We start from the raw sequence: 25681 nt of genomic DNA, 5'->3' as shown, positions 1-25681 counted from the left end.
GCATGGCTCTTGGCAACACCGAGAGCTTCTACAGTTTTTAACTTCAAGACAGACAACACCTGGCTTGGAAATGAAGCTACAGTACATACAGATCAGTGGCCCAGTGTCACAAAGACATGCTAATGGACTTGGAGCTGCTCCCTCTTTCAGCAGAGTCAGCAACACTTCTCCCCTTTTGGAGATAGCACGCAACATGGACCAGTTGGAGAAGGTCCAGAGGAGGCCACGAAGATGATAAAAGGGCTGGAGCACCTCTCTTATGAGGCCAGGCTGAGAGAGTTGGGGCTGTTCAGCCTGGAGAAGAGGAGGCTCCGGGGAGACCTGATAGCGGTCTTCCAGTACCTCAAGGGGGCCTACAAGAAAGATGGGGAGAGGCTGTTTAGTAGGGCCTGTTGCGATAGGATGAGAGGTAATGGTTTTAAAATAGAGGGGGGTAGATTTAGATTGGAAATTAGGAAAAAATTTTTTACGATGCGGGTTATAGAACACTGGAACAGGTTGCTCAGAGAGGTGGTGGAGGCCCCATCTCTGGAAGCGTTCAAGGCCAGGCTGGATGAGGCTCTGAGCAACCTGACCTAGTCAGGGATGTCCCTGCTCCTTGCAGGGGGGTTGGACTAGATGACCTTTGAAGGTCCCTTCCAACCCTAACCATTCTATGATTCTATGATTCTAACATTAAGTTTCAATAGAAGAGGTGCTTCTACCACCCTACTGATCAGCAGTACCGGCTTCTAAGTGTACTGGCACGCGATCACCTCACAGGGTGCCGGCAGGGACCCTTGGGAGGAAAAGCCAAGCCACGTTCAAAAGTCCTGTCAGTCCACAATGAGGAATTTGTCACCTCAGAAGAACACAGCCACAGTGCCTTTGCTCTTGGAAGGTTACCATGGCAAGCTGACTGCTTTGAACGCCAGAGACCGTTCTGTGCAGTCGGTGGCCATGAGTCAGTTTGTCGGCCCTTACCTCCTCCACCACCACTCTGAACTTGCTTTTCGTGCTCAGAACCGGCTTCACACCCGAGAGCCACTGCACGCTGGAGAAGACTTTAGAAGGCCCAATGAGGACTTGCCCAGGATAAAAGCCGTATGAATCATCAAAGAAGAGACCCTGTGGGGGAAAGAGAGGAAAAAACCAGCATAAAGGACTCTTGCTTGTAAGACTTAAGATTCCGGCATTTCCCTTCTCTCATTCGTGATCAGTAAGATTAACCACAAAGGAAAAATCTACAAGTTGCCCATCTCCTGAAGCTCATTCCTCTCCGGCAGCCCAGCCGTTCCCATAGCAACCCGCTCTGCCATCCGTATGGGACTGACTCTGGCGGGGAGAAGCTCAGGTACTTGGAGGAAACAAAAGATGTGAGTTTCCATACAAGTGTTCCCAGTGACAGGTAGGCAAGGTGGGCTGAGTCCTGGGCAAGGGCACCCATCTCTTTTCCATGCTCTCGTTCAAGCACCTATGGCTTTCAGAGCCAGAGGATGCCTGCCTTTGCTCCTCTGCTTGTCAAATAAGTTTGTAAATATTACTCCTGTCTTAGGCAGATTAGTTAATGTGACAGTTCTTTGAAAGCAAAACAAGATGGTAAACACAACAATTGCTGTTCTAGAGCTCTTTCCCACTGCTATTTAGAGTGACATGACGAGCCAAAGACACAGAACATGGGGGCGGCCAGAGCAGTTTAGGGTAGAGAGAATACTGAGCACAAAACTGCATCAAGTCTTGTACTTTGTCAGAAAGGATAAGAGCAGTGCAACAAGATCTAAGCCAGGTGTCTAACACACAGCCATTCTGAGTGTGGGATGAACAGCAATACTGGAGACAACTCACGTTTCAGACCAAACCGCAAGTCTCCACAGGACTGGGCACGCTTTAAAGGCAGCCTAACTCAAAACAAGGTATCTCAAAATTGGGTAACCAGAAGCTGGATGCTGCTACAACATCCATTTAGCAAGCGCAAAACATACTGCGCAACCCAAAGGAGCAGAGACCAAGGTACTGGAGAATATCTAGCGACAGACCACTCCTCTTCTGTACAGAACAAGAAAACCACAGCAGCACATCCTACTAAACTGATATTCCATTTACTCTTCGAGAAACAGGCATCAAATTTTTAACAGAAGTGCAGTTTGAGATCAAAGGGCCTTTGCTTTGAAGGCTGGGAAGGGTAAGGGCTGGCTGCATTGCCAGCTCCTAGAAATCACACGTCCCTCAGCCAACTCCAGTACCACTGCCAGGAGTGTGGTGAGGCCCTACTGATGCCGTCTGGAAGAACATGCAAGCCGTCGGCAGCCTCTGAAGGTGAGAGAGGTTAGAGTCCATCCTCACACAGGGAACTCTGTTTTACTCAGAAGTTAGCAAAACCTTCCCCAGCACGTGATTTGGAAAATGCCAGTACGGTGGCAGGTCTCCATTCAGAGAACGTGATGATTACAATAGCAAGAGAGACAGTGTTTTACACTGTCTGGAAACATGCTTCTAGCAGAACACCTTTTAAACAACACGCCCTTTTCCAGAAGGGGACAATTCTGAAAGCATTAAACGGAGTAAGGGCCTTTTTAAGCATGTACAGATACAACGAGCAGACACTGAACTGCCTTGCTATCAGCCAGCTGACTGCATGTTACGCAAGCTGTTTGCAAGGAAAGCAGCTGGATACACGAACTAATACCTCTTCAAAACCCACTCATTACTAACATCACCTTGAAGCTACATCCTCTTACACTTACTTCAAGGGAAGATCTAGTGAAGTGTTTCTCAGCTGTGATGCATCGTTTAATTTTTAAGATTAATCAGTGCCTACAGTTTTGCCCCGCCCCTCCCTCCTGCACAAAAAGCTTACAAGGTGAAGGTGATCAAAAAGACTCTCAGGAGAACCAGAAGCTCACCGAGTCACTGACGTGAGGACAAACATCATACAGCTTGGCTCCATCTTCTGTGCTCATAGAACACCTGGAAAAGACAAGAGACACGGTCACATTTCCTGAGCCATCCATCCCAAAAGCAAACAGCTCCAAATCACCTGACGCTGGCCGAGCAGGTCTGTCCATGCGCCCAGCAGTACAGCACTGAGCCTTTATGGTCCACTGGTTGTAGACAAGCTACAAAAGAGCTGCCTGATACTTAAGAGTTCCCTTCAGCACGTAAAAAAAAATAATTAAGTCATACGCAGGGTGCTGGACAAGGTTTATCTGCTGCAAAGTCCCGTTTGTTTCTCGTACCTACACTGGAACCTAACAGTGATCTGGGTATACCGCTTCGGTAACAGCTGCACTTCCAGAGCCGGCGCTGCTGGGATTTCAAATGATCAGGAAGAGATTTTGGGAACAGCTACCTCATTTTACACAGCTGTGCATGAGCCGGTAACAGAACCCAAGCAAGGTTTTAAATCACAGCAGTAACTGCAGGTGACACAGACAGGGAAAGTGGAGCTATTTTTCACTCCCAGTTTAACACACGAGAGCCTTTCAGTCTGGGTTAACCAAAAGCTAAAACAATCAAACTCAGACGCATCTGCCAATCACCTGTTACAGCTCTCGCATTACTCACTTCTGAGAAAGACTCGGAGCTGTCTGCAGGATTGTGGGTTTGGTTTTGTTTTGTTCTTAACATCAGTCACCACCCAGTTCACAGATGGGTTGTCCCCCAGCTGCCGGGCCCGTAAGCCTCTTGGCCCTCCACTGGTTCCTTCCGTCGCAAAAATGTTTGGTGGACAAGACAGGCCCCAGTAACAGAGTGCACGTGGTGAGTTAAGGTGGTTTTAGTTCTCAAGTAACTCTGACATGCACAAGGAACAGAATCAAGATCCTTCTGCTGGCTTTGCAGAACAGACTAAGCTAACCAGATATTTCTGTCGACATTTTTGAAAAAAGCATTCCTAATACAGCTACAAATAAGAGTTAAGAAAAAACAATGCTGTTCAGTCTTGGACTGCTTTTTAATCTGTGACGAAAAGCACTAGCCTGCAGGCTTCTACACTTTGATAGGATTTTTTTTTTTTTTTTTTTAAGGTAAGAATCCTCCCTCCCTGCATCTCAGTGAAGGTATGCACTCCTACTGAGAAACAGTCTGGCATAAGCAATCCATCTGAAAGCCAGGGGAGAAGTGCAGCTTAAAAACCAAAATACTTCAGTTCTGGGGGACTGATCTGCTGGGATTGAAAAAATTGCCACCTTTCAGACAACTGCTCTTCCAGAGGGTGACCAATGAACCGCGGTGTTTTCAGAGAAAGATGTATTCTTACTCTATATCTGAAGATAACGCAAGCAGATGATTTATCAGGATGTAAATGAGAAGCCCAGCCTGCTTTTAGCTCTCCCAAAAGAGATCAGGATCGTGAAACCCAACGCTTTCAACAGAAAAGTAGTACCTGGCTCCATTGGAAAGCTTGAGGATGACTTGGTTCTTCAAATCATAGACCTTGCCCAGCCAGCAGTCATAGGCTATGTAGTCACCATACATGAAAGGCTACGAACAAAACAGGAAACAAGGCTCAGAAACACCAACCCTTGCACTTTAAGCCACCCAGTCAGTCCTCAGACAACACAGACTAAAGAGCAACCTCAAAGGGATTTATGACAGCAACGGCAGATCTCACTGTAATCCAGAATAAATGTACATTGAAGAGTTTGCTCGACAGTCAGCACACAGCCTGGATCCTCCACTTAAACAGCTCAGGCCTTCTGGGCTTTTTTCCTCGGATCTTAAACTTGCTAAGTTGCACTTGCCAATATTAACAGTTTTTATTACTGAGCCTAATATTCCATCTCAAGCAGAGAAGCCTGTACCCCACTGCCTTTCCATGAGCTGTTTATTGAGAAGGGTTGTGACACGCCTGCTCTTCACTCCCAAATTATCTTTTTCTCAGAGGAAAAAGAACGACGAAACCCTATCCCACCCGGTCTTTGGAAATCACCCGCTCACTCAGGAGGGAGAACCAGGTAGGTTTCAGACTGTTCCAGCTCAACAGAAAGACACTCGACTCCCCTCAGCATTTTTATAGCCGGTTTAAACAACAACAATACTGCAGCTCAGCAGCTCTGTGCCGCTGCCGTGGGGCTGCCCCAGTCAGCTGCTCACTCCAGCCCATCCCAGTGCAGATGTTCTCACACAACACAATGTCAGCCTGGCCCTCCAAGTCAATTTGGTCCCAGCGATGTGATCAGAAACAGAACAGACGGGGAGATGAGGCGATGCTGCATCATCTTCTTCCAAGGAGGACGCTTTCAGCAAGTTTAAAATAAACCCAAACTGCAGATGCATCTCGCACAATATGGACGCCTCCCTTGCATGTGTCACTTGGAATACAGCAACACCCCCCAAACCAGCAAGCCCTGGCTCCACGTGTGCTTTGGCAGTGTTCTCACCCAGATATGCTGCAGGTCTTTGCTGTTGACAGGGTAGAGGATGCAGTTGGTTCCTACCAGCTTCACAGCACACTCTATGTTGACATCAATCACAGTCCCACACTGGCTGTCCTGAAAGCACAAAAGAGAAAGAGGGTTATCACCGAGGGAAGGTCCCACCTACACACCTAAGTGCTCTGCATACAGATCAGAAGTGCAGAGACAAACTTCCAAGATTAAACCCCCTCTTAACCCTTCAGGCCCTTGTTCCGAAGGGGCATTACACATGACCCTACGATAACTCAGAAGGTGAGAGCACTATTAAAGCCCTGTAGCGTTTTCTTCCCAGCTGGAATTTGCAACGCCTGCTAAAGCAGCAGCTCAGAGACTCTGGCATCTGGTCAAATAAGACCATGCTATGTCATCAGCGATCAGCATTTACTTGCTTTAAAATCTGCCTGGATCCTTGGTCTACTTAACTCAGCAGATCTCCGCAACTCCGCAGGAGCATCCTGCAGGAACTGCCCTGAGTCAGCAAAGGCAGGGGTAGATCATCAACCCAGAGCAAAACAGAGTCTTTAAACCTAGCTGTGACTTCTCCTGTAAAGCTTGATTTTGCAGGACATTATAAATGGTTTTCACTTGCTGCCATGCTAAAAAAAATATCTAGCACTTTGAGTCAGATTTCAAGGTTACAAGCCAGACATTTTACAGTTGGTCCAATTACGGGATGGCTGTCGTTATCTCCCTCGCTTTTTAGCAAAGTTTTAATCTTTTTTGTCCCCAAGAAAATAATGTGTGCTGTCAGGAGCCTTCTGGGGATGGCTTGGCAGGGAGCAGGCAATGCGCACGTTGCTCACATATGGCAGAGGCCTGCGAGGAAGGGCTGCTAACCCAAACACTGTCAAATGCGGCAGCTGCCCTGGCCTCCCGACAGCTGGGACAAGCGATACTCCTCTTTATTAAAGCCCACGAGTCCGTTATAAATGCTGACTGAGGGCCAGCACAACAAATGCCCTGCTATCAGCAGCTTCTGACGCTGTCCTTATCTCGAGCATCAAGGTCTCCGCTCCAACAGGACTTGAGTGTAACACTTAAGGGCTTGTACCCTGTGAGAAGTGGATTTGTTTGCTCAGTCCACTTACAAACACGCTGCTCTCTTGATCACGTTAAACATTTATTCAAGGCTTTCACTCAGAGCCCTGGGCAGCCCGCTGGGGAGTTCAGGAGTTTGCTGTGCTCAGCTCATCCAGCCTCAGCTCGGGGTTTGGTAGTTAGAGCAGACACCCGCGCTCCAGGACAATTCCTGGGCAGACGGCTCGGCCCGTTTGGCTGGCTGGCTTTCCACCTGCCTGCTGCAAGTCCTCTTCCTCACACCACACAAACCCTCTGCTCCGTGGCATGCTGGCTCCCGAGGCGGCGGCAATGAAGAGACCGGGTCCTGCCCCACGTGCATAGCTGTGCCAGCGCGGCCAGGGGCTGGCAGAGCCCAGAGCAGTAGGGGCTCCTTCCCCCCAGCTGCTCCACGTGTCACTCCCATTTCTTTCCAGAAAGGCTGGGAAGCAGAGGAAACCTTTCCCAGCTATGGCTCCCTCACGGCAGAGAGCAAAGCCCAACGCAGCTCGCAGCCTGCGCAGGTACAGCAGAGCTGTACCGTAACTCTCACCTGAAAAGTGAATCCAGCGTAGCTCTGGCAAACCCCGCAGCAATTCCAGCCGCAGGGTGAGCAGGGCTTACTCAGAAGTGGCACCTGCTCAGCCAAAACCCACAGCTTCTGAAGCCAGAGCACAGCCACTCACCCTGCTTCTCCTCCAGATAAGTATACCCAGTCTATCCCACGACCGTGCTTTGCAGCTCAGGCCCCGTGTCTCAGATTGCTTAGTACTCGGAACAAAAACCTTCAAGAAACAAAGCCCTTGCCCTACACTGAGCACTTCAGAACTTATCTTTCCTTTATCAGCAGCCAACATGACAGCAGCTCCGAGACGTGATACAATCCAACACCTGCGGTTTCTGTGCATCATCTTGTCTCTGGGCCCAAACCCTCTTTTTTACTGATGTGGAAAGACTAACAAGTAATAAAAATGAGACTGGGGCGACTGACGTGCACCCACACCCTCTGCCCGTTGTCTGGCAGGTTCCCCCTGGAGAAGACGCCTGCCTCCCATCTGACACAGCTGGGTGCCACCCGTCACAGGCAAGAGCACCAGGTTCCGTTCAGCTTGCTTCTTCCAGATGCAAAACACCTCAGCAAGCACAGAGCGTCGCCTGTGGTTGAGAAAGCAGAGACCGATGTTGTGAGCTGCCCCAGAAGCTCCAGGGCTGTTGAGTCACCGCTCTCCTCCCTCACCTGCCACTGAACCCGCATTTATTGTGAGTTTCTTTCACTGTCGCCGAGGGGTTGCGCTGAATCACTCCGTGAGATTACAGCAGCGCTCAGCAACGCAGTCCCGCAGCGAGAAGTCGCCAGCTTGTCTCGTCTTCCACGGCAGGTCTATGGCCGGAGCGCGGCTCCCCACCGGCCTGCTCGAACACACCCGTCCCGTCCTGCTCATTAGGTGTTCCAATTAACGGAGAGGCCAAATGAAATGAGCTGACATTCCACAGCTCTGTTACAAAAACCAGCTTCCATCAACCCCAAAAAGGAGGTGACTGATCCTCGTTAGAGGAGTCGATGGGTTCAAGCCCCACTTACACCAGAATTAAGTCCACTCCCTGGCTTTCTCCCTGCTTCCCCTGGTACCCGACAGCATGCACCGTGCTGGAGATCATTTAAGCAGCGGCTTGATGGAGAAGTGACTTTCCTTCTCCAGAGACAAGGCTTAAGGCAGACCAGCAAACTCTCATCTGAGACAAGGGCAGCTCAGCAAGCACAGGCTTAAATCCCGTGTCTCCTACCTCTCCCTCCTTCTACTCCTTCCCTCAACACTCTCTTCGTTATGAGGGGATCCTTACACCACCCTCTTATTCCTTTTTTTTTAAGAGAGACAGCATGGCCCAGCACCCTTTGAAGCAACAAAATCCAGGCATCTGACAGATTACAGACCCATTTCTGATCTTTCCCCCAAAATTAGTGTATCACCTGGAAAATGAGCTCTGCCGCTCTCACCACCTCTCATCCAGCCGGATTAGATTCGCAGGCCCGCAAACGCAGAGAAAGTGAGCGTTTTCTGCGTTACCCCGGAGCAGTCTTTCCCCACGCTCAGTGCTCAATGAGAAACACATGAATTTGAGTCAGCGCTCCTCTCTTGAGGAACAGAGGACCGAGTCCTTCCCGCACAAGGTTAAAAACAAGCCCCAGGACAGCGTGGTGAATACCGCCTAAGTTCCACATTGTGCGTTTGCCAGGCCAGCTGGCGCAGGGCAACCATCCCACATCCTGAACTTGGCAGGCTGACACTTGCAGATTTTCTATTTTAAATGCTCTTGTAATTTTTTGAATACATCTGATGAACAAGTGAAGGTCTCCTTTGGGATAGAAGGAGTTTATTGTTTCATTTACCACTGACACTTAAAACATCCTTGAGGGTAAGGGGAAGTGTAAGTCATCTTCAGATTGGCTATGTTTTTGAACAGAGAGAAGAAATTGAGTTATACCCTCATCACTCCATCAATTAAAATAATTAAGTTATCAGCCACTAGTATGAACGGTCAAGCAAAAGCCAGTGTTTAAAAATGCAAACAGACAAAAAATGAGCATGAAAAACAACTGCTGGGCAACGTATCTACTGATATACATGCAGCAAGCCAGAGAAGCCAACTTCTGCTCAGATGAGTATGGAAATTGCAAACAAAAGCAGCACACCCACGTTTGCCAGGAGGAGAAAAACCTGCTGTCCTGAAAGCTTAAAACGACTTAAAGAAGCATCGCAGAACAAGGAGTTGAGCGGCAGGACTCAGAGCACCCTTCTGAGCGAGAGGGATACGCTACAGCGTCCAGCTGGGCCAGGTTCAACGGCCAATACTTCAATTTGCTGGCTGTTCATTGTTTTGGATTGAAACGCTTTCAAAGAGCTGCAGTTTTAGTGAGATACACTGACTCCAAATTTCCATTTCAAACAACAATCACATTTCTTAAGGTAGTATTTTGTTTCAGCATTTTTCAAATTACCCCCTAAGGTTTTTCCTCCCTTTTCTTCCCTCTGGAAGATCCTGTGAAAAAAGGGTGGGTTTCCTTTTTTTAATTGACAAAAAAGGCTTTATTTAAAAAAACCAAACACCCAGGTCAGAAAACGGCTTCCCCATCCCCGCAGCAGGCTGCACACCATGTGGGGCCACCGCAGCAGTCCGTGGCCAGCCGCCTGCTCCATCGCATCCCTGGTAGCCACGCTGCTGGAAGCGAGTCAAGGGAAGAGAGGCGTGCGCACGGCAGCCCATATGGCTCAGGGTTCCAGGGCAGGTGCGCGCGACAGCAAGAAACCACAACCCAGCTAAGCTCCTAAAGGGACCACATCTCATCTGATCATGGATCTGAACAACACTGCCAGAATTCCCTACACAACAGCCAAATCCACACACCTCTGATAAGCAATAAGCACAAATGCTGAACAACTAGCACAGAACGACTTAAAGCAGTGCCCAGGAAGAGCAACGGTACCAGTTACAGGCTGCTGACTGAGAACCAGCTGCTTTCTGCTGACCTAGCTGTGTCAGATGTTTCAACGTATGTCTTGCTTCAGTAGTGCTGGGATTTGCTCTGTTTCTGGGAGAAATTGGACAAGATGGTGTTTACTGTGGATTGAGAGATCTCCCTGCAAATACCTCCTCAAAATTCTCTACCACAGCACACCAAAGGCACGCAGTGGCAATGCAATCTGCCTCCGCTCCAGCCTCCCCGTGAGGTCCAGGAGCGCAGGTCCACACTCCCCGACATCTCAGAATGGATTGATTCAAAACCGAAAGGATGGCAGAACAGACAAGCTTCTTGTCTCATTACCTGACGTTATCAGGCCCGCGTGCTCAGGAGACCTTTGCAGATATGCAACAGCAGAGAGGCAGCCTTATCAGCATCTCATTTTCAAAGGATGCAGCTAGGTCTATCAAACACTAAAAATAGAACGTGCTCAAAGCATTACCGCTCGGTTCCATCCAGGCAATTTGGCAAGTCTTAGAAATCCATGCAGCACTATCACAATCAAAAAGGGACAAAGAGAAAAGCACTTACGCTGGAGCTCATGTGTCTGACCACATCTCGAGGGACCACAGAGCGATCTTCAAGCTTCAGCTAAGGGGAGAGAGAGAGAGAGAGAGACACCGAGTTTAGTGACCCCAGATGATACGTAGTCAGAAATAACATGACAAATACAAATGCAGCGTCCCAATCCTTCGGACGGAGAAAGTTTTCAGCAGAGGATGCCGAGGCACTTCCAAACACCGAGTTAACCCCCTCGACACATTCGCAAAATCCAGCTGGGAGATCTGAAACACAGCAATCAGGCGAGCCGTCCACAACTGTGCTTTAAGTCAGACATCAACAAGGGCGCAGACATTCTGACGCGTTCATCGCCTCAAGTCTCCCTCTCCACCTCCTCCATGCTCACCCCACATCATTCCCTACCCACATCAAGCCTATGTGCTAGAGAGGACAGAAGCCACAGGAAGAAGCGCATTACACCCCAGTTCTGTGTCTCATCCTGAACGCTTTTCACCCAGGACACCCCCAAATATCTGTGCAAATCCTGTTTGGCCTGGACCATTTTAAGCAAGGTAGTGTAGAGTGAGAAGTCTTAGCTGGCAGGGGAATTGGTGCCAAATTCAGTGCAGCAAGCACTTGTCTTGGGGAAAAAAAAAAAAAAGGAAAAGCAACGGCTGTGTCTGCACTCAGTAGCCCCCAGGTCCACGCAGGTAACAAAACATCGACAGGAGCACGGATGAAGTCGCAGCACTGCTGACACTCCAGCTCCTGCTGAAGCACTTGCTGGCAAAGCGCTAGTGCTGGCAACAGACGCGGCTGGACCGTCACGATATATTTGACACCAGCTCACGCAGAGCTGCGGGCACCAGGAGTCGTTACCTGTAAGGGGAGGTATCGCCTGACGGACCTCCAGCGACTGCTGGTCAGTTGGCCAAGGGATGTCCTTCCAGAACCGCTCCATCAAGCTGTTTCACTGGCCTGAAACCACCCGCAGGCTGGTTCATTACGTGTTGTCAGCAAGCTCCGAACTGCAAAACGCAGCTGCCAGCGAATACACCAATACTGAAGTGCCACGGGAGGGATAACCTCCCAGGTATGCCAACACGGAGAGCACGAGACTGAACTCCAGTTTCAGGCCTGCTCAGCTCACAGCACCTCAGTTAAGATTTCCTGCTGAACAGGGAGAAGTGGCATTTGCATTGCGGTGGTCGAGAACACACTGGCGTTGGTGCATCACTGAGCCCCACAAATACACCACGTGCTCTGGGAAGCACCACATGAACGCCGTATCAGGGACAGAGCCTTTCACATCTTACAGAATTTTTCTCTCCACTCCTGCTGCATTTGTTGCTTCTCCTTGTTGACCCCCAGCCCCAAACCCACTATGCTCTGTCAGCGCTTCACCCTGACCCCCGCCCTAGCTCACAGCCTGCATTACTGAATCAGGCATAAATCTATAATCCGCGGACAGGATCCGGAATCAAGCCAAAGCACCTGGATATTTATTGCCTTCTTGACGGCATGTTTCAGTGAGGGAGGAAGAGAGCCAGCCAGCCAGGCTTTTAGACCCAGCTTCTGGAGTCAGAGCTCCACCGGAGCGGGAAACCTGAAGCCTCCCACAGCCCACTTCCAGACTGTGGAAGCGTTTTCATCACCTCCCACATCCCACCAGGGTACATAGACATCAATTTTTATCCAGATTTCTAAAGTTATTTGTTAAAATAAGTACAGTGTAGATAGCCTTTTACCATCCCGAACCAGGCAGCAGCGGTCACATTCCAGTAAGTACCCACACGTGAGCAGCAGTTTGGGTATTTTAACTGGAGTTCTCTTGCTACAGAGCTCCAAATGTATAGTCATACTTTCATTTCGACACGCATTAGGGCAATTTAATCTCTGACATGTGATGTTTAAACTGATGCATTATGTTTCAACACATCATTGAGCCATGCTGCTCTGCTCTGTATGAAACACCACCTGAAGAACCCAGATGGAGAAGACAAGCCGGTGCTACCTGGCAGCGCAGCACTCGTGAGTTAGCCAGCTATGGTAAGCCAAAGCTGTAAGTGGGTAGCTTTCCCATTCTGTGATCCTTCCTGAAGGATATAATCACACAAATTCTTCCCAGAGCAAGGCATAAAACTTTCTCTGGAGGGGAACATCTCACCTGTTTGCAGCTCTCCTGATTTTTAAAGGCAGCACAACTATTTTCAGCTCCATGTGCCAGACTCACCTGCCTCAGTTGCTAGGATAAGCAAGCCAAGCAGTAGGCAGAACGCTAGCATCAAGGATAAATACTTAACAGGTCCGTCACCGCACAGAAGAATGTCAAAACCCAAAGACACCCGGCCAGAGTGAGGCACAACGGCTGTGGATGAACACAAGACAGGTCAGCCCCTCACCTGGCAGCGAGGGAACTCAATCTTGGAGAAGCACTTTTGAAATAGGTACTTACAGCTCCGTAGCAATATTCACCTCTGTGAAAGTCAGGATTAACACGACTAGTTGTATGTCCTAGCCATGTGCCCTGATAATGGCCCCAAGAGTAAGAAATAATAGTTTCCCAGAGATGCTCTTAGCTAGCACTGCGCTCCTGTATGCCAAACACCCTCCAAACATGTTGTGCTGCCTTTCTGAAAAGTAAATTCACATTTGTGTGTTAAATAAGGCAAACCAAAAGATACTCATCACTGCGCACACATCCTACCCAGGCAAAAAGGGCCGACCAGCACACCAGGAGCCAGTTGGTGCACCGACACAAACAGAAGAGGCAGAAGAGCTCTGGCACCCATTTATTCCCTCCGCTGTTCAGATGCTCCCGTGGTGCTCAGCGCTGGTGTCTGAGCTGCACAGATCTACCAGCCAAAGGCACCAGCTGCAACTCGGAGAACACCCAACACTTCACCAGGTCTGACGATGCTCTCATACCCATGCAGCGGGAGGGGTACAGAGATTCTGGTTTCTGCAGAGAGAACAAGAACCAGCAGGAACACGCTCCCCTTCCCAGCTGAGTCACCTCACCTCAGATGAAATAAGGCAGCTATTACAGCTCACACCTCAAACTGGGCCGATTAGGAAGGGACAGACATTTCTGCCTCGCTGCTGAGCATTTACTCATTAAGCCTTGGTAGCTTATTGCTTCAAACCATTTGTCTCATTTCTTATCACAAACTTGTAATCTGAAGCCAAATCTTCCTGTGTGTTTTGGGTTGTTTTTTTAATTAACTGCAGAGGGCAGGAGATAAATCTGACAGTGAACCCGCTCCTCGCTTTAGCGACCAGTTCAGCAGCTAAGGCGTCCTTGGGCAGGGCTGTGCTAAGCTCACACCGTAACGCTCCGGGCTTAACCTCTCAACTCCATAAAGCAAACGGGAGCCAGGGGGCCAATTTCCCCCTCTGACAACTGCCTTCAAGAGATCAACACGAGAGCAATTTATTTTGACCATTTGGAGTAGCCACCAGTGCCAAGTATTGCGGCAGGTAAATAAGCAGCAATCACTTCTGACGTTTAGTGACAGATAAGGGAGTTGCTGAGATTGACACAGGGACAACCAGCCCTGGCAGGTGTGGATCCAGACAAACCCAGCGCTGAAGTACTCGGCGGCACAAACCCCTGCTCACTACCTGCATATTTAAAAGCAGAGCTTAAATTTACTAATTAGCTTCTCAGGTTTGTTGATAGCATCATTGGTACCCAACAGCGGACAAAAATACCCCTCCGCAGGCACCAGCTACCAGCTGTCCCCCCTACCCCTAAATGTTTTATCCAGCAAAGGGGAAAAGACAGCACACAGGTGCTTACTGCCAGCACACCTCCTCCCTTCCTATTCCCATATTGTCTCTTTTCCGCATGGAGCAGGAGTCTTGATATTTTACTTTGGGAGAAATAAAAGAAGGTAATTCTGCCCGCAAACAGCAGCACTTGCTTTTGCTATGGCCACACTTCACTCCAAGTGGGCAATGCTGTCACAGGAGACGACTGCAAACAAACTGTCCCCTGCTCCAGACAACCCGCACACAGAAGCCAGGGGACAAGCTAACACACAGCCGGGAACTGTAACTTTAAGGCTGAATGCATCCACGTGCAGTTGCTGGTGGTTCAGTCTCAATCACGCCAGCACGCGCCTCTCGCGCAGGCTGCCTTCCCGCTCTGCGAGGAGTCGACTGCTCAGCGGGCCTCGCAGGTTCAACCCGCGCCTGCACACCAGGAAGGACAGGAGGCTGTTCCTGTGACTCACCGCTGCCCGGGGCTGAACTTCCCATCACAGTTCCTTGCTCTTCGACACCCAGTGACGCGCGGACCGGGGAGCACACCTCTCGCCTCCATCAGCCCTGGTTTTACAGCTGCCGTTCTGCTCAGCTGCCCTGCAACGCCCTGGCTACAGAAGACACCCGATCCAGCGCAGAGCTTGCCAGTGCCAGCTTCATCTGTTAAAGTTCACGCTTGGTCAGCGCTGTCTCATATAACTTCAATGTCTGGCCAATGAAGAGTAAAATTTGCCTGAGGGTGCTAGTGCGATCCCACAGCCTCTACCTCCAACGCAAGCACTGTGGTGAGGAGAACACCAGTTTCTATTCCAGATGCTTTCCAGATTTTATCCTCCAAAACAAGAGCCCTGGGAACAAGCACATAAGGATGGAGGAGAAAAAGCAGCACACAGCCACCCTCCCTTGGTAACTGCTTATAAAAATGGGAATACAACACACACACACAAAAGAGGAAAGCACAATGCTGGAGATGAAACTGTTTGCCTGAGCTGCTATACGATGGTTGCAATGCTTATCCAACTAAGAGTCGAAGGGAACTATCTGTTACGGAGGTTGCTTCTGCCCTTTGAGTTACGCAAGGACTCGGCCAGCAGCGGTCAGCACCTTGAGGGCAGGGAAGCCAGGCTCTGACCCGCACAGACCCGCTGCCGCCATCCATCCCGGGCTGCTTCTCCATCTCGCACGTCCCAGCACTTTCCTCATACATCTTGTGTAGCTGATCTCACTTAAACCATTCCCAGGCTCTCCTCCTATGTTTGCCAATAAAAAAGTAAAAAAGAAAATACCCACCATTTTATAAAGTGTGTCTTGTAATAGGGATGGCGAGTTTTCTCAGTGGGACTAAGACAGAAAGCGTGAGGGGGGGAAATGAACAATGCTCTGCGGATGTATTAGCACTCTCTTGTCTCCTCCTCAGTCAAGTCGAGGTACTGTACACAGAAAACACGGTACACTTCTCTGTGCCAACAAACAAGTGTTGTGACGGAGGAGAGATGACTAGACATCTGATTTCTGTCCACGTTTAACACCTAGAAGTTTCGTCTCACGTGTATCGAGGGTTTTTTAAGCTGCGCTGGAGAGTGCTCCTGGCAAGTCAACTCGCTGAATCTGTTCTGGAGTTAAAAATTAAATCCCTCCCCGGGGCATCCCTCCAACTCCAGCTGCCAGTGTCCTGCAATCCCCACGATAGTATTTCTGTTTTGAAGGGACAGCACCTACATCTTGGAAGTTGTGATTGTAGCATCAATGTTAAGAGAAGAAAAAAAAAAAAAAAAAATCAGGTTAAGAGCAAACCATAGGAAAGCAGTCTATTGCAGCAACAGCTAACAAGGCACCAAAGAGCTCTCCAGTCCCAGTACAGGCCCAGAGGCTGCTCCATAACCAGTTCAAGCTAAATCCAAGTGCCTGGTGCTCTGAAAAGAGACAGCCGTACTGCACGCAGCTGAGCGGCTCCTCACAGGTCTTCTGAGTGACCTGGCCCCTCAGTGCCTGGAAGCCCACGTGGAACGGGACACGGTGTACCACATTTCCACGCCTGGTTTCTAAACCTGAAAGATCCTTTTTGCCAAAGGTGAAGCCACGATTCAGACTCCTGCACCAGGCAGCACTGGTTTGTGACTGGGACCACTGCAGTGCCTTTACTGGAGGTCAAGGGGAAACCTCCTTCCTACACGATGCAGCTCCAGGCCCACCACCAGCTCCAGCACAGGGCACTAAGAGAAAACAGCAGCCAGCCCCAGTCAACGTCCCTCAATTTTTTAAAATTTTAACTCTACAGTCTAATTACACCCCCAAATTCACTTCAGCTGAAACAGCAGTGCAGCAGCCATCTCAACACAAGTTGTTGTTACTTAAATCCAAACGAGGTACCTAAAATAGCAAGTCAGCTGCCCAAATACAGCACAGATACAGAGTTAGATGACAAAGGTTCAGAAATTCAAAGACCCAGAAGATCTGAAGCCAAGATATTTTTAATACCATTTCAGTATCAGCACAGTACTAGTGGCATCGCACACTACTCTCGGGAAAATATGTTCCACACACAAAGTTCCCTTCCCTTGCAAGACTTGTGTTACGCTGATCACATTGTATTGCACACGAGCTGTCTAAAGAGCAGGAGCAGAGAGGAGAAAGCAGCGAGAGCAGGGAATCTCGTGGAAGCTGAGACTTGGTTCACACGGCAACGTTTGAAGTGGCACGTGTTGCTTCGCTTCTAACAACTGGAGGCTTGCAACCACGCTGGGTTTTGTGGGGAAGGAAGATGGAAGAATGGGGCAGAAGAAAGACCACTAGAAACTTAAGACTCCTGAGAACTGCAATTCTGCTACCCAGAGGAGCTGAACAATGAGCGAGACAATGCGGAGTGTTTTACAAACAGCCCTTGAGGGATGCAGCTGCAAAAGCGTGAGAGTAAATCTTCGGCACTGGCTGGCACAGAAGTTCTGCGGTGACGGCTCCCAGCTACTCCTGCATGGCAAGCACACGCAGTCTGTGGCTCTTCCAGGCAAAAAGTTCAAAATGCATTAGAGACAGGAGGCTGTGGAGACTCCCGCATCACTTACAGGAGAAACACGCCCTTCTGGGACACGGTTTAGGCTCCTGCCTGATCTAGCAGCGGATGTCAGAGTGGCGCGTGGCTCCCAGCACCCTGCAGAGAACAGTCAGTCACCGCTCCGCCACGTAACTAATGCCTCAGGTGCAGTTGGCTTTTCGAACATCATCGTTCTGCATTTCCATAATATCATGATATCGCCTGTCATCTCAAAGCACTCAAAGAATTACAAAAGGAGAAAATAGTTAGAGTTACCTAGGAATTGCACTAGATTAAAGAAATTGTTCAACATGGCCTGAGTTAAACTACCTCTGAAAACCCCGAGTGATTCAGGAACACGCAGCTCCCCATTGGGATGGGGAAGAGCGAGGGAAGGGCAGCGAGCAGCATATTTCTTCCCTTTATTTAGTGCCAAGGAGCCCCAAAAGCTGCTCTGGGCAGTGCAAAAGGCCAGGCTGACGATTAGCTGTGGGAAGAACAGGACAGGGGCAGGCAGGGAAGTGCTAAAATGCCCCCCAAACCTGAAATACATGCTTCACAGAAGCTAAGATGCAATCAAGGCAGCTTTGCAGCGCGGGCACGGATAACGTATTTCAACTCTTTCGTGCACGCAGCTACCAGATCTGAATCTGCCCATCGCCCGACATTCACAACCAGCAGCACAGACAGACTCACCACTGAGCCCAGCCCAAGCAGCGCCTGGTACCCGCCAACCACCGAGGATTTCACTGCACGGTGTGGACACAACACTTTTTTAGAGCACAAGCAAAAGGCGTGACCCAACGGAGGATTTCCCAGTTTAGCTCAGGAAGATCCCATTGCTGGTAGGGATGAACACAGCAGCTTCCAACCCCCGGCCAGCACACGCTGCTCTGAAATAAACCTGCCTGGCTCCAGAGGAGCGTCCACACCAGCTTGCAAGCCCTGTGCTAAGGGGACATGCATTTTTATCAAATCACACAGCAATTGTTTACTGGATATCAGAGCCAGGCAGCTCCAGCCATCTCCTGGAGTCTTTCAGGAACCCCGCAGGTGACTGCACGGAAGGCAGCGGAGCAGGGAAGCCTCTGCATCACCCAGAGGGGATCCGGCAGCCTGAGAACCACCGAACTACCAGCTCCGCATCGCTGCTCCCGCTCAACACTGCCAGCGGCACGGGAGGGCTTGTGACACAAGTAGCTTCAAAATCCCGCTGTGTCATCCGTCCCTACAACCTCCCAACACAGCAGCCCCCCAGGGACCCGCAGCTCTCTGATTTGTTTTTATGACATATTACGGAGACACAGAGACCTGCAGTTGTGTCACTCAGTTGAGTTCCTTCCAACTCCAGGATGAAGCTCCCTGAGCCTCCCCTATCTACACCTACCTGCAATGGACCTGTAGCTGCTTTTGTCCCTGTCTGCATTTCTAACCACGTTAGAAATGTGTGGGTTTGGGTTTTTTTCCCCCGTTATTTTTGAGCAGTAAAGTTCCTTGGTGGCAGAATATCTTTCCATCCTCTGCAGGTACAGAAGTCCCTCAGCAGCACAGTTCTGGTCCTTCACTTGCAGCATCTTCCCCTCCTCCCAACAAATATCACCTTTGAGCCTTCTGGCAGAAAGGCACTGAAAGGCTCTACTTTCCTTTTCCTAGAAGTGGAATTCAGCTGAAAAGTCTGAACAAATCACTGGATGAAACAAAAGTTCAGTTTAACTATAATGAGGGCAAACGCTGTGCTTTGGAGCAGAGGAATCCTACATTAACGTAAATCTTTTACTTGGATTTCCCTGCTCTAAGACTGTCAAACATTATTTATTACGCTGGCAACAAATCACTTCTGTAGCTCTGTGAATTTACATGGCATTCCGGAAAACACTGCAAGACAGATTCCCCGGCCTGGTGAACGCACCGACCTAGAGCCAAAGCCAAAGTGGAAGGCAGTAATTCAAGGGAAAGAAGACCAGAGAACAGAACGCTGGGTTATTATTTAAAGGAGAAATAGGTCTGGGAGCACTTCCCAGCAGACGGAGCAACGCAGCTGGGAAGGAGGATCCTTGGGGGCAGAGCAAGGAGAGCTGCACAAACCCACCCTGCTCTCCGCTTCGCTTGGCCGGTGAATCACAGCTATAGCCAGCAACAGCAGCTCCCAGCTTCTCAGCATCCTCAGTCTCACATTTTTAGCTCATGCACATAAAAGCTGAGCACCACCGCCCATCACAAAAGGGATGAGGCACAGGGAGCCCACTCACGTGTAAGCCTGGCTTCGATGCCCGAAGGAGGGATGAAGCAGCAAAGACAGGCTGGTACCTAAGGTAACAGCTTTGATTGATGGAAGAGGGCCTCAAAGCCGAGACTCAACAGCCAGGGATGATTTCCAGTGCAACTGGGACAGGACTTACAGAAAAGTTTGACTTGGTCCAACCTTGTCATCAAGCACTGCTGGATTGTCTGTCCAAACAGGGACAGACCCTCACCCCAACCAGTAACCAGTTCTTGCTACCTGGGAATGCAAGGCAATCCCTGCGTGTGCAAAAAAAGGTTTACAAAACCTTAGAGACCTGAAAAATCATTCAGACAGGACGAACATGATAACGGTGCTCAGCATAAAGATATGGGAAGTTAAAGTTTAAAAATACACGGCTACGACTACAACTATGGAAACATCTTGTAAGAGAAGATTTACTGACTGGTAAGTCTGGCAGTAAGCCAGGGAGTCCTAGAGGGAATCTCTGAAAGATGTCCCCCGTTACAGGATTTGATCTAAACACAGGATTTTTCTTCTCAGCAGCAGTTTATGGCAAAAGATACGATCCCCTTTCTCAATGTTTATTCTTCTTGCTTCGTGAACTCAGTCTTCTGGGTACAGCAGTTCTGGGAAAATCAGCTGGTTAACAGAAAGGCCAAGCCAAGCCTAAAGCATCTCCTCCAGGTGCAACGTCTAACCCCCCCCTCCATTTTCTTACAGCAAGATGGCTGATTAAAAGCAACACTGCCCTACTACCTCTGCCTAGGAATCTGAGAAAAGCTTGACAAAGAGCAGTGCTCTATCACCAGATGGCACTGTTACCTGAAAAAAACCCAGGAGACCACAGCTGCAGACAGGAGAACCTGGGTGGAAGCAGTAAGTGGAGAAGCAGACAACACTTCACCTGTACATCAGCCAGCACTTCTCACTGACAGGATGTCAACGCTCCCCCAGTAAAGCCTCATCTGAAACCCAGGTCAGAGCTAGTAATCCCCACCAAGATGACAACAGCCGTGAGGAGCTCAGCACCTCCGTAGATGCCCAAGCCCAGCTTGTTGAGAGACGCCCAGTTCAAACAGGGCCTAAGGGCACGGCTGTGGAAACTTTGGTGAACACCCAGGCATCCAGGGTGAAAGCAGTGGCTGTGCTGATCTTTCTGCCGGTGTCTAACAAGGTCTAAGCGCGATGCATCAAGGTCTAAGTGCGATGCATTTGACTGCTAGAAGAGACTCCACGCAGGAGAAGCTCACCTGAACGCTATCACCAACCAGCGCAATGGGGTAGAGCAGAAGCCCATTTTGGCGACCAGTCCAGGGATTCCCAACAGCCCACTGTTTCAGCTGTGTTCCTCCTTGTGTGCACAAAGAGTTTGTCCAGTAGCTCTTTCATTTACCTGAAGCAAAAGGATTCCTCAAATTGCTGCCTTGGAAGGGAGATGGCAGCCATTAGGCAACACGTTTTCAACCTTCTTGCTGGACCGCGGTGGGGTTGCCATCTGGACAGCATCATGGGTGCAGAAATTAGTCACTCGCCATGCTGAGCGGCACTTGGGGCACGCTGCCAGGCCTGGAGGACAGAGCGGGGCTGCTGGAACCTCCATCTGCCTTTCCAGAGGATCAAAAGGATGCTGTGAGCAAATCTGTGTGACTACTGCTGACCAATTCACTCCTGAGGCACAGTAAGCGCACCAGCCCTTTCTACATCTTGGGGTTAGGAACACAGAGTACATCCACGAAAAGTGTTCCTTTGCTCCATTCCTGGAGCAAACCAGCTCGGTTTCTGCCGAGCCAAACCCCGACTCTGCTAGGCTGGAGGTAACTCTGCGCTAGGGAACGGAGCATCTCCTCTGCCCTTGTGATCAGGTCAGCAGTGTGCAGGAGGAACCCGTTATCAGCCCGTAGCAAAAACCCACCTTGCAAAAACTGCCAGGGAACAACGAGGGAGTCATATCAACAGAACATCACCGTGCCTGCTTTCCAGCTGGTTAGCTCACACGCTGCTGCTGTGAATACAAACCAGCCATTCAAATCAGCTTCTAATTGTTCACAATTATTCCCAGACAGCATAACCTGCAAGCAGCTTTAAGAGGGCAGGCGAGTAGGAGAGAAAGAGCGGGTTAAGATGCCTTAACAAGATTCATATATTCATGCTTTGCAAGTCTCGCAGCCTGCGATCTCCAGCAACGCTGCTGCTCTAACAGACCCCCCCGCCAAGACGTGCGCTTTGCATGCACCAGAGGAAGACAATCATGTTTCCACTCCTCAGGTTTCTACTCTTTCTTGCTCCAGTTTTTGGACTGGTTCAAAAATTAAACAAATAATATTTTGGTCTACCCCCGCCGTTCACAGTCTCTGCGCACACAGGCAGTGTGAGCAACACTATTTATAAAGCTGCTTAAAATTCTGGACACAGCCGGAGCTGTTTGACAGGATGTCAGCCACGCAGCACCCAAAGGTAGGCGGCTGACACAGGGTGGTGAGTGCATACAGCCCACTCTTCTTCCCCGTTCTTTCACCCAGAGCCTCCGCTGCCACCCTCGCGGGGTCCCTTCCCCCAAACAGTGATGCTGATGATCGGTGCAGTTCTCTCCTAGGAGAGAGGCACGGTATTACCCTCGAACCCCTAGCCTGTCAGCTTTGGTTCACACAGCAGATCCAACGCGAGTCCAGCCTCCAGGTAAATCTCCTCAGAGGACGGAACCCAGAGGTACCTTAACGACAACGTTCCCCCACATCCACCATGCCTGGACCCAGAGGTACAGCACTGCCACACAGCCAAAACGCTCATCGAGCTGTTAGGAACCACAGTAAATTCAATGAACTTAAGCAGGATTATGTTATCAAGTACAGAATCTCCTAGAGGAGACAAAATAACACCAGAAAGCGATGTATAGGTAGCTCGAGCTGAAAGCACAGCATCTGCTGTGTCATGATACGCTCACAACCCAGTCCTGGGCAGTGAGCGCGTGGAGCTGGCCAGTCTCTCCCGTAGCTTCTCCGAGTTTCATGCCTGCTCTCTAATGAGAGCATCCCCTTGCAGAAATATTCCTGGTTATCTCACACGCAGACCACGCTCCCAAACACGTGGCTCTGCTTCCCGTGAGGAACGCTGTGCGAACAGACAGGCTGCCCGGAGCCCGGGGAGAAAAGGTAGAGCAACGAATTCAACAAAACACATCAGGACCTGGGCAAATTTGCTGGCTTAGCTGGAAAATACAGGATGCTCAGGCTGGAGATGGGGGCAGTTCCCAAAGCCCAGGGAAACTCTGAGATGTAGATCACAAGGAAACCAGTATCGCTGCCTCATCACTGGGACGCAGGCAGAGCAGAGGGGTAGGGTCACCCCCAGCCCCTCCTCGCCTGGGGGGAAGGTAAGCGCTGTTTTCGGAGGTGCAATGACTAACGCTAGCCACAGGACACAGCAAGCATTCTGCAAAGGCTGTCTGTTCAATAACACGCCTTCTGGACCAGCTGCATCCACAGTTAAGACAGATATTAGCTTAAAAAAAAAAATCAAAGCCTTTACAACTAGTTCAAGCAGCCTCTGGAACGCTGCAGAGAATCCACCCAGAGCTCAGTGACAGCGTGGGCACCCCGTGCGTGCACCGACTTCTGAAAAACAGCACAGCCGCTCCCCCAGCTCCCGCTGCAGGCCAGACCGTGAATGCCAGCGGGACAATGCCGCACAATTGCATCACTGCTCAAAACACCTCAGCTGCATTTTCCATTCACTGAGAGAGCTTCCATTATCCCCCCCATGCACAAATGCTGTACTGGCCGTTACAAAGGGCAGGAAGAGCCCCTGTGAATCCACACAAGGGCAGTTATTTAATGACTGTCTGCAGCCCCTGCACTGTCATGTGCCTTTCCCCCCCACCCCAAGAGGTGGATTCACCACTTGTGGAATGGCTGAGGGAAGACTAAAACACCTCCCAGCCACAGCACGTTTAATTCATTGCCTCCTGTTTGTGCATCCTGTAATACAAAAGCAACCAACCTTCAACTCCCTTCAGCAGCTCTGGGAAAATGTCACCGGGGCTGGTGACAGAGCGATGCAGCAGGGACAGGAGCCTGACTCAGCACGCCCAGAGCACAGCCTGGTTTCACGTCCTTGCAGGGGCTGGTCCAGTGGCCTGACTTCCTCACTATCTCAGCCAGAGCACAAAGCTTTCCACACCGTATTTAAAACCCACCAACGCAGTCATACAACACTACGGCACCATTTTGCCTTCAGGTGTTTTCTAGGCTGGCTTCTGAATTGTTTATCAGGCTCTCCAGATCTGAGCCAGCAACCCAAGACAACGCAGCACTTGCCCAGCAGAACATCCAACATCTGCACGGAAACACTGCTCTCCGCTCCGCCTCACTCCACAGGTATCTCTTCAGTTATTTGGCAGGACATTTCATGCGACAATAATTTAAGATTACAGCTTGGGGAAATCTTTTCTCCCCCTGTCCCTCCCCTGGCAACCGAGCAACCAAAAAGCACGTACATGGACGGCTCACAGCAGTCACTGAGCCGCTGGTGAAAGGAAAGACACAGAAACCAGAGGAGCAATACAGCCAGATGTTCCCTGGTTTTTTATGAGTACACACAGTTCCCATTCTAAACCTGCTGAAGTCAGATCATTAAGAACCTCCCTTGCACAGGCTTTAAGGGTAAAATCCTGTACACCTGGCGTTAATCCTTGCCAGCCTGGTTTTCCCCTGGACAGAGCATCAGACAAGAGTAAACCTCTTGCAGGTGTACACCCTTGTACTCCCCAACTCTGCCTGTCACAGCCCAGCAGCTGCACAGCAATCACAGGTCACTGGGGGGAAAAAAGTATTTCCCAAGATGCTCCAATCCAGTTTTCAAGAATGGCTTAGGCATTTAGGAGACCCAGCATCAGAAAAGTCCCCAGGGGAGCAACACACTTCCAGGCCAGCCAGGAAACCGTGGAATCTTCCATTTCTGACAAGAGGAATGTCTCAGAGAAACCTGGAACTGCCCCTTCACTAGAAACACTTCTAAAAGGTCACCTCTTACAGGAAACACGGGGAGACTGACTGTCAGCAGAACTCACCTTGGAGCCGACCATCTTTCCCATAAAACTCAGCCTAAAGTCTCAGAATTTTCCCAACTGGGTTTTAAAATGGTTTTAAAGGATGCTTCGCTGCACCCCTCACCTCTGCAGAGATCAGCAGGCTGCTCCTAGCATGTGTTCAAAAAAGCTTTTTCTGAATCTGTACATCATCATCATAACATGGGAACGTGTCTCTATTCCCTTCTGGGCCTAATATGACAAACATCAGACAGAATCACCCCCTGTAAGGTGTTCCAGTGCAGACCTGGTTAGAAGAGATGCTAGAATGGCACTGGGGGATGTCACGTTTGACTCAGCAGCTCTGCCAAATATTGTGCACTTACAAAGTGCATTTGTTCCCCTCCCGCCCTTCCCACCCCTCTGTCAGACCTGCCAAGCTCAGCCTCAGGTCCGAGATGCGCCGAGGTCTTTCATCTCAGGCATCTTCCCCCTCCCTGGCCTCTCAGGTGTAATACGACAATGTAAGCAGCCCTTAGAGGAACAAGCGCTCACTCCAGACAGCGTGAGCGAAAGGCAGTAAGAGCCTGTTTGCCTGCAGTCAGCACTCCTGCCTCCAAGCAGACACACAGCCAGTCCGTAGGAGGCTTTTTCTTTCTTTTCCCCTCCCTTTAAGAAAAGCATTCACCTCTCTGAGCAGAAAGGCACGAGATTCCTCGCACAGACGTGACACCGAGACTTGCGTTGCACCTGTGCTAACAGCCTCTCGGGAATATCTTAACCAAGAAGAAAAAACACTAAGGACAAATTACACAGCTAATGGATTACAAAGCCCCTGACCCCTCTCCCTGCCGTGGCGTGACTCCAGATGGATGCTTTGTACACCCGGATGCCTTCACATCTACACAGCAAGGAATAAAAGAAGCCCAGAGAACAACTAATCAATGGCCCCATCTGCAAAAGACATTCTACTGTCTTAAATGAAGTCAGTTATCCTTGACAGGGAGCCCCGTATTTCCTGGAACTGGAATTCACTTGATGCCTACTTCCTAAAACGGCCTTCTTTGAGGAGATACTGCTGTGCACGTATTCGGTAGGACAGTGCGTGTGGTGCTTTAACGCCAGACTCTGCCACAGGCCG

General features: G+C 49.9%; 1 protein-coding gene across 1 annotated transcript in view; it reads right to left on the bottom strand.

Moving 5' to 3' along the window:
- The window catches only part of UBE2O (ubiquitin conjugating enzyme E2 O), a 63877-nt gene that overhangs the window by 19310 nt on the left and 18886 nt on the right, over positions 1-25681 (bottom strand). The window contains exons 2-6 of the mRNA XM_086762599.1: positions 10504-10563; positions 5361-5471; positions 4364-4461; positions 2883-2946; positions 964-1107 (exon numbers count right to left, since the gene is read on the bottom strand). Coding sequence (XP_086618725.1) covers positions 964-1107; positions 2883-2946; positions 4364-4461; positions 5361-5471; positions 10504-10563 — 477 coding nt within the window. The remainder of the gene's footprint in view (positions 1-963; positions 1108-2882; positions 2947-4363; positions 4462-5360; positions 5472-10503; positions 10564-25681) is intronic.

This window comes from Chlamydotis macqueenii, chromosome 18 (assembly GCF_036417535.1).
Source record: "Chlamydotis macqueenii isolate bChlMac1 chromosome 18, bChlMac1.mat, whole genome shotgun sequence".
In the NCBI taxonomy this organism is placed as follows: Eukaryota; Metazoa; Chordata; class Aves; order Otidiformes; family Otididae; genus Chlamydotis; species Chlamydotis macqueenii.
The sequence above is the reverse complement of the archived record's forward strand: the minus strand, read 5'-3'. Positions and strand labels throughout refer to the sequence as shown.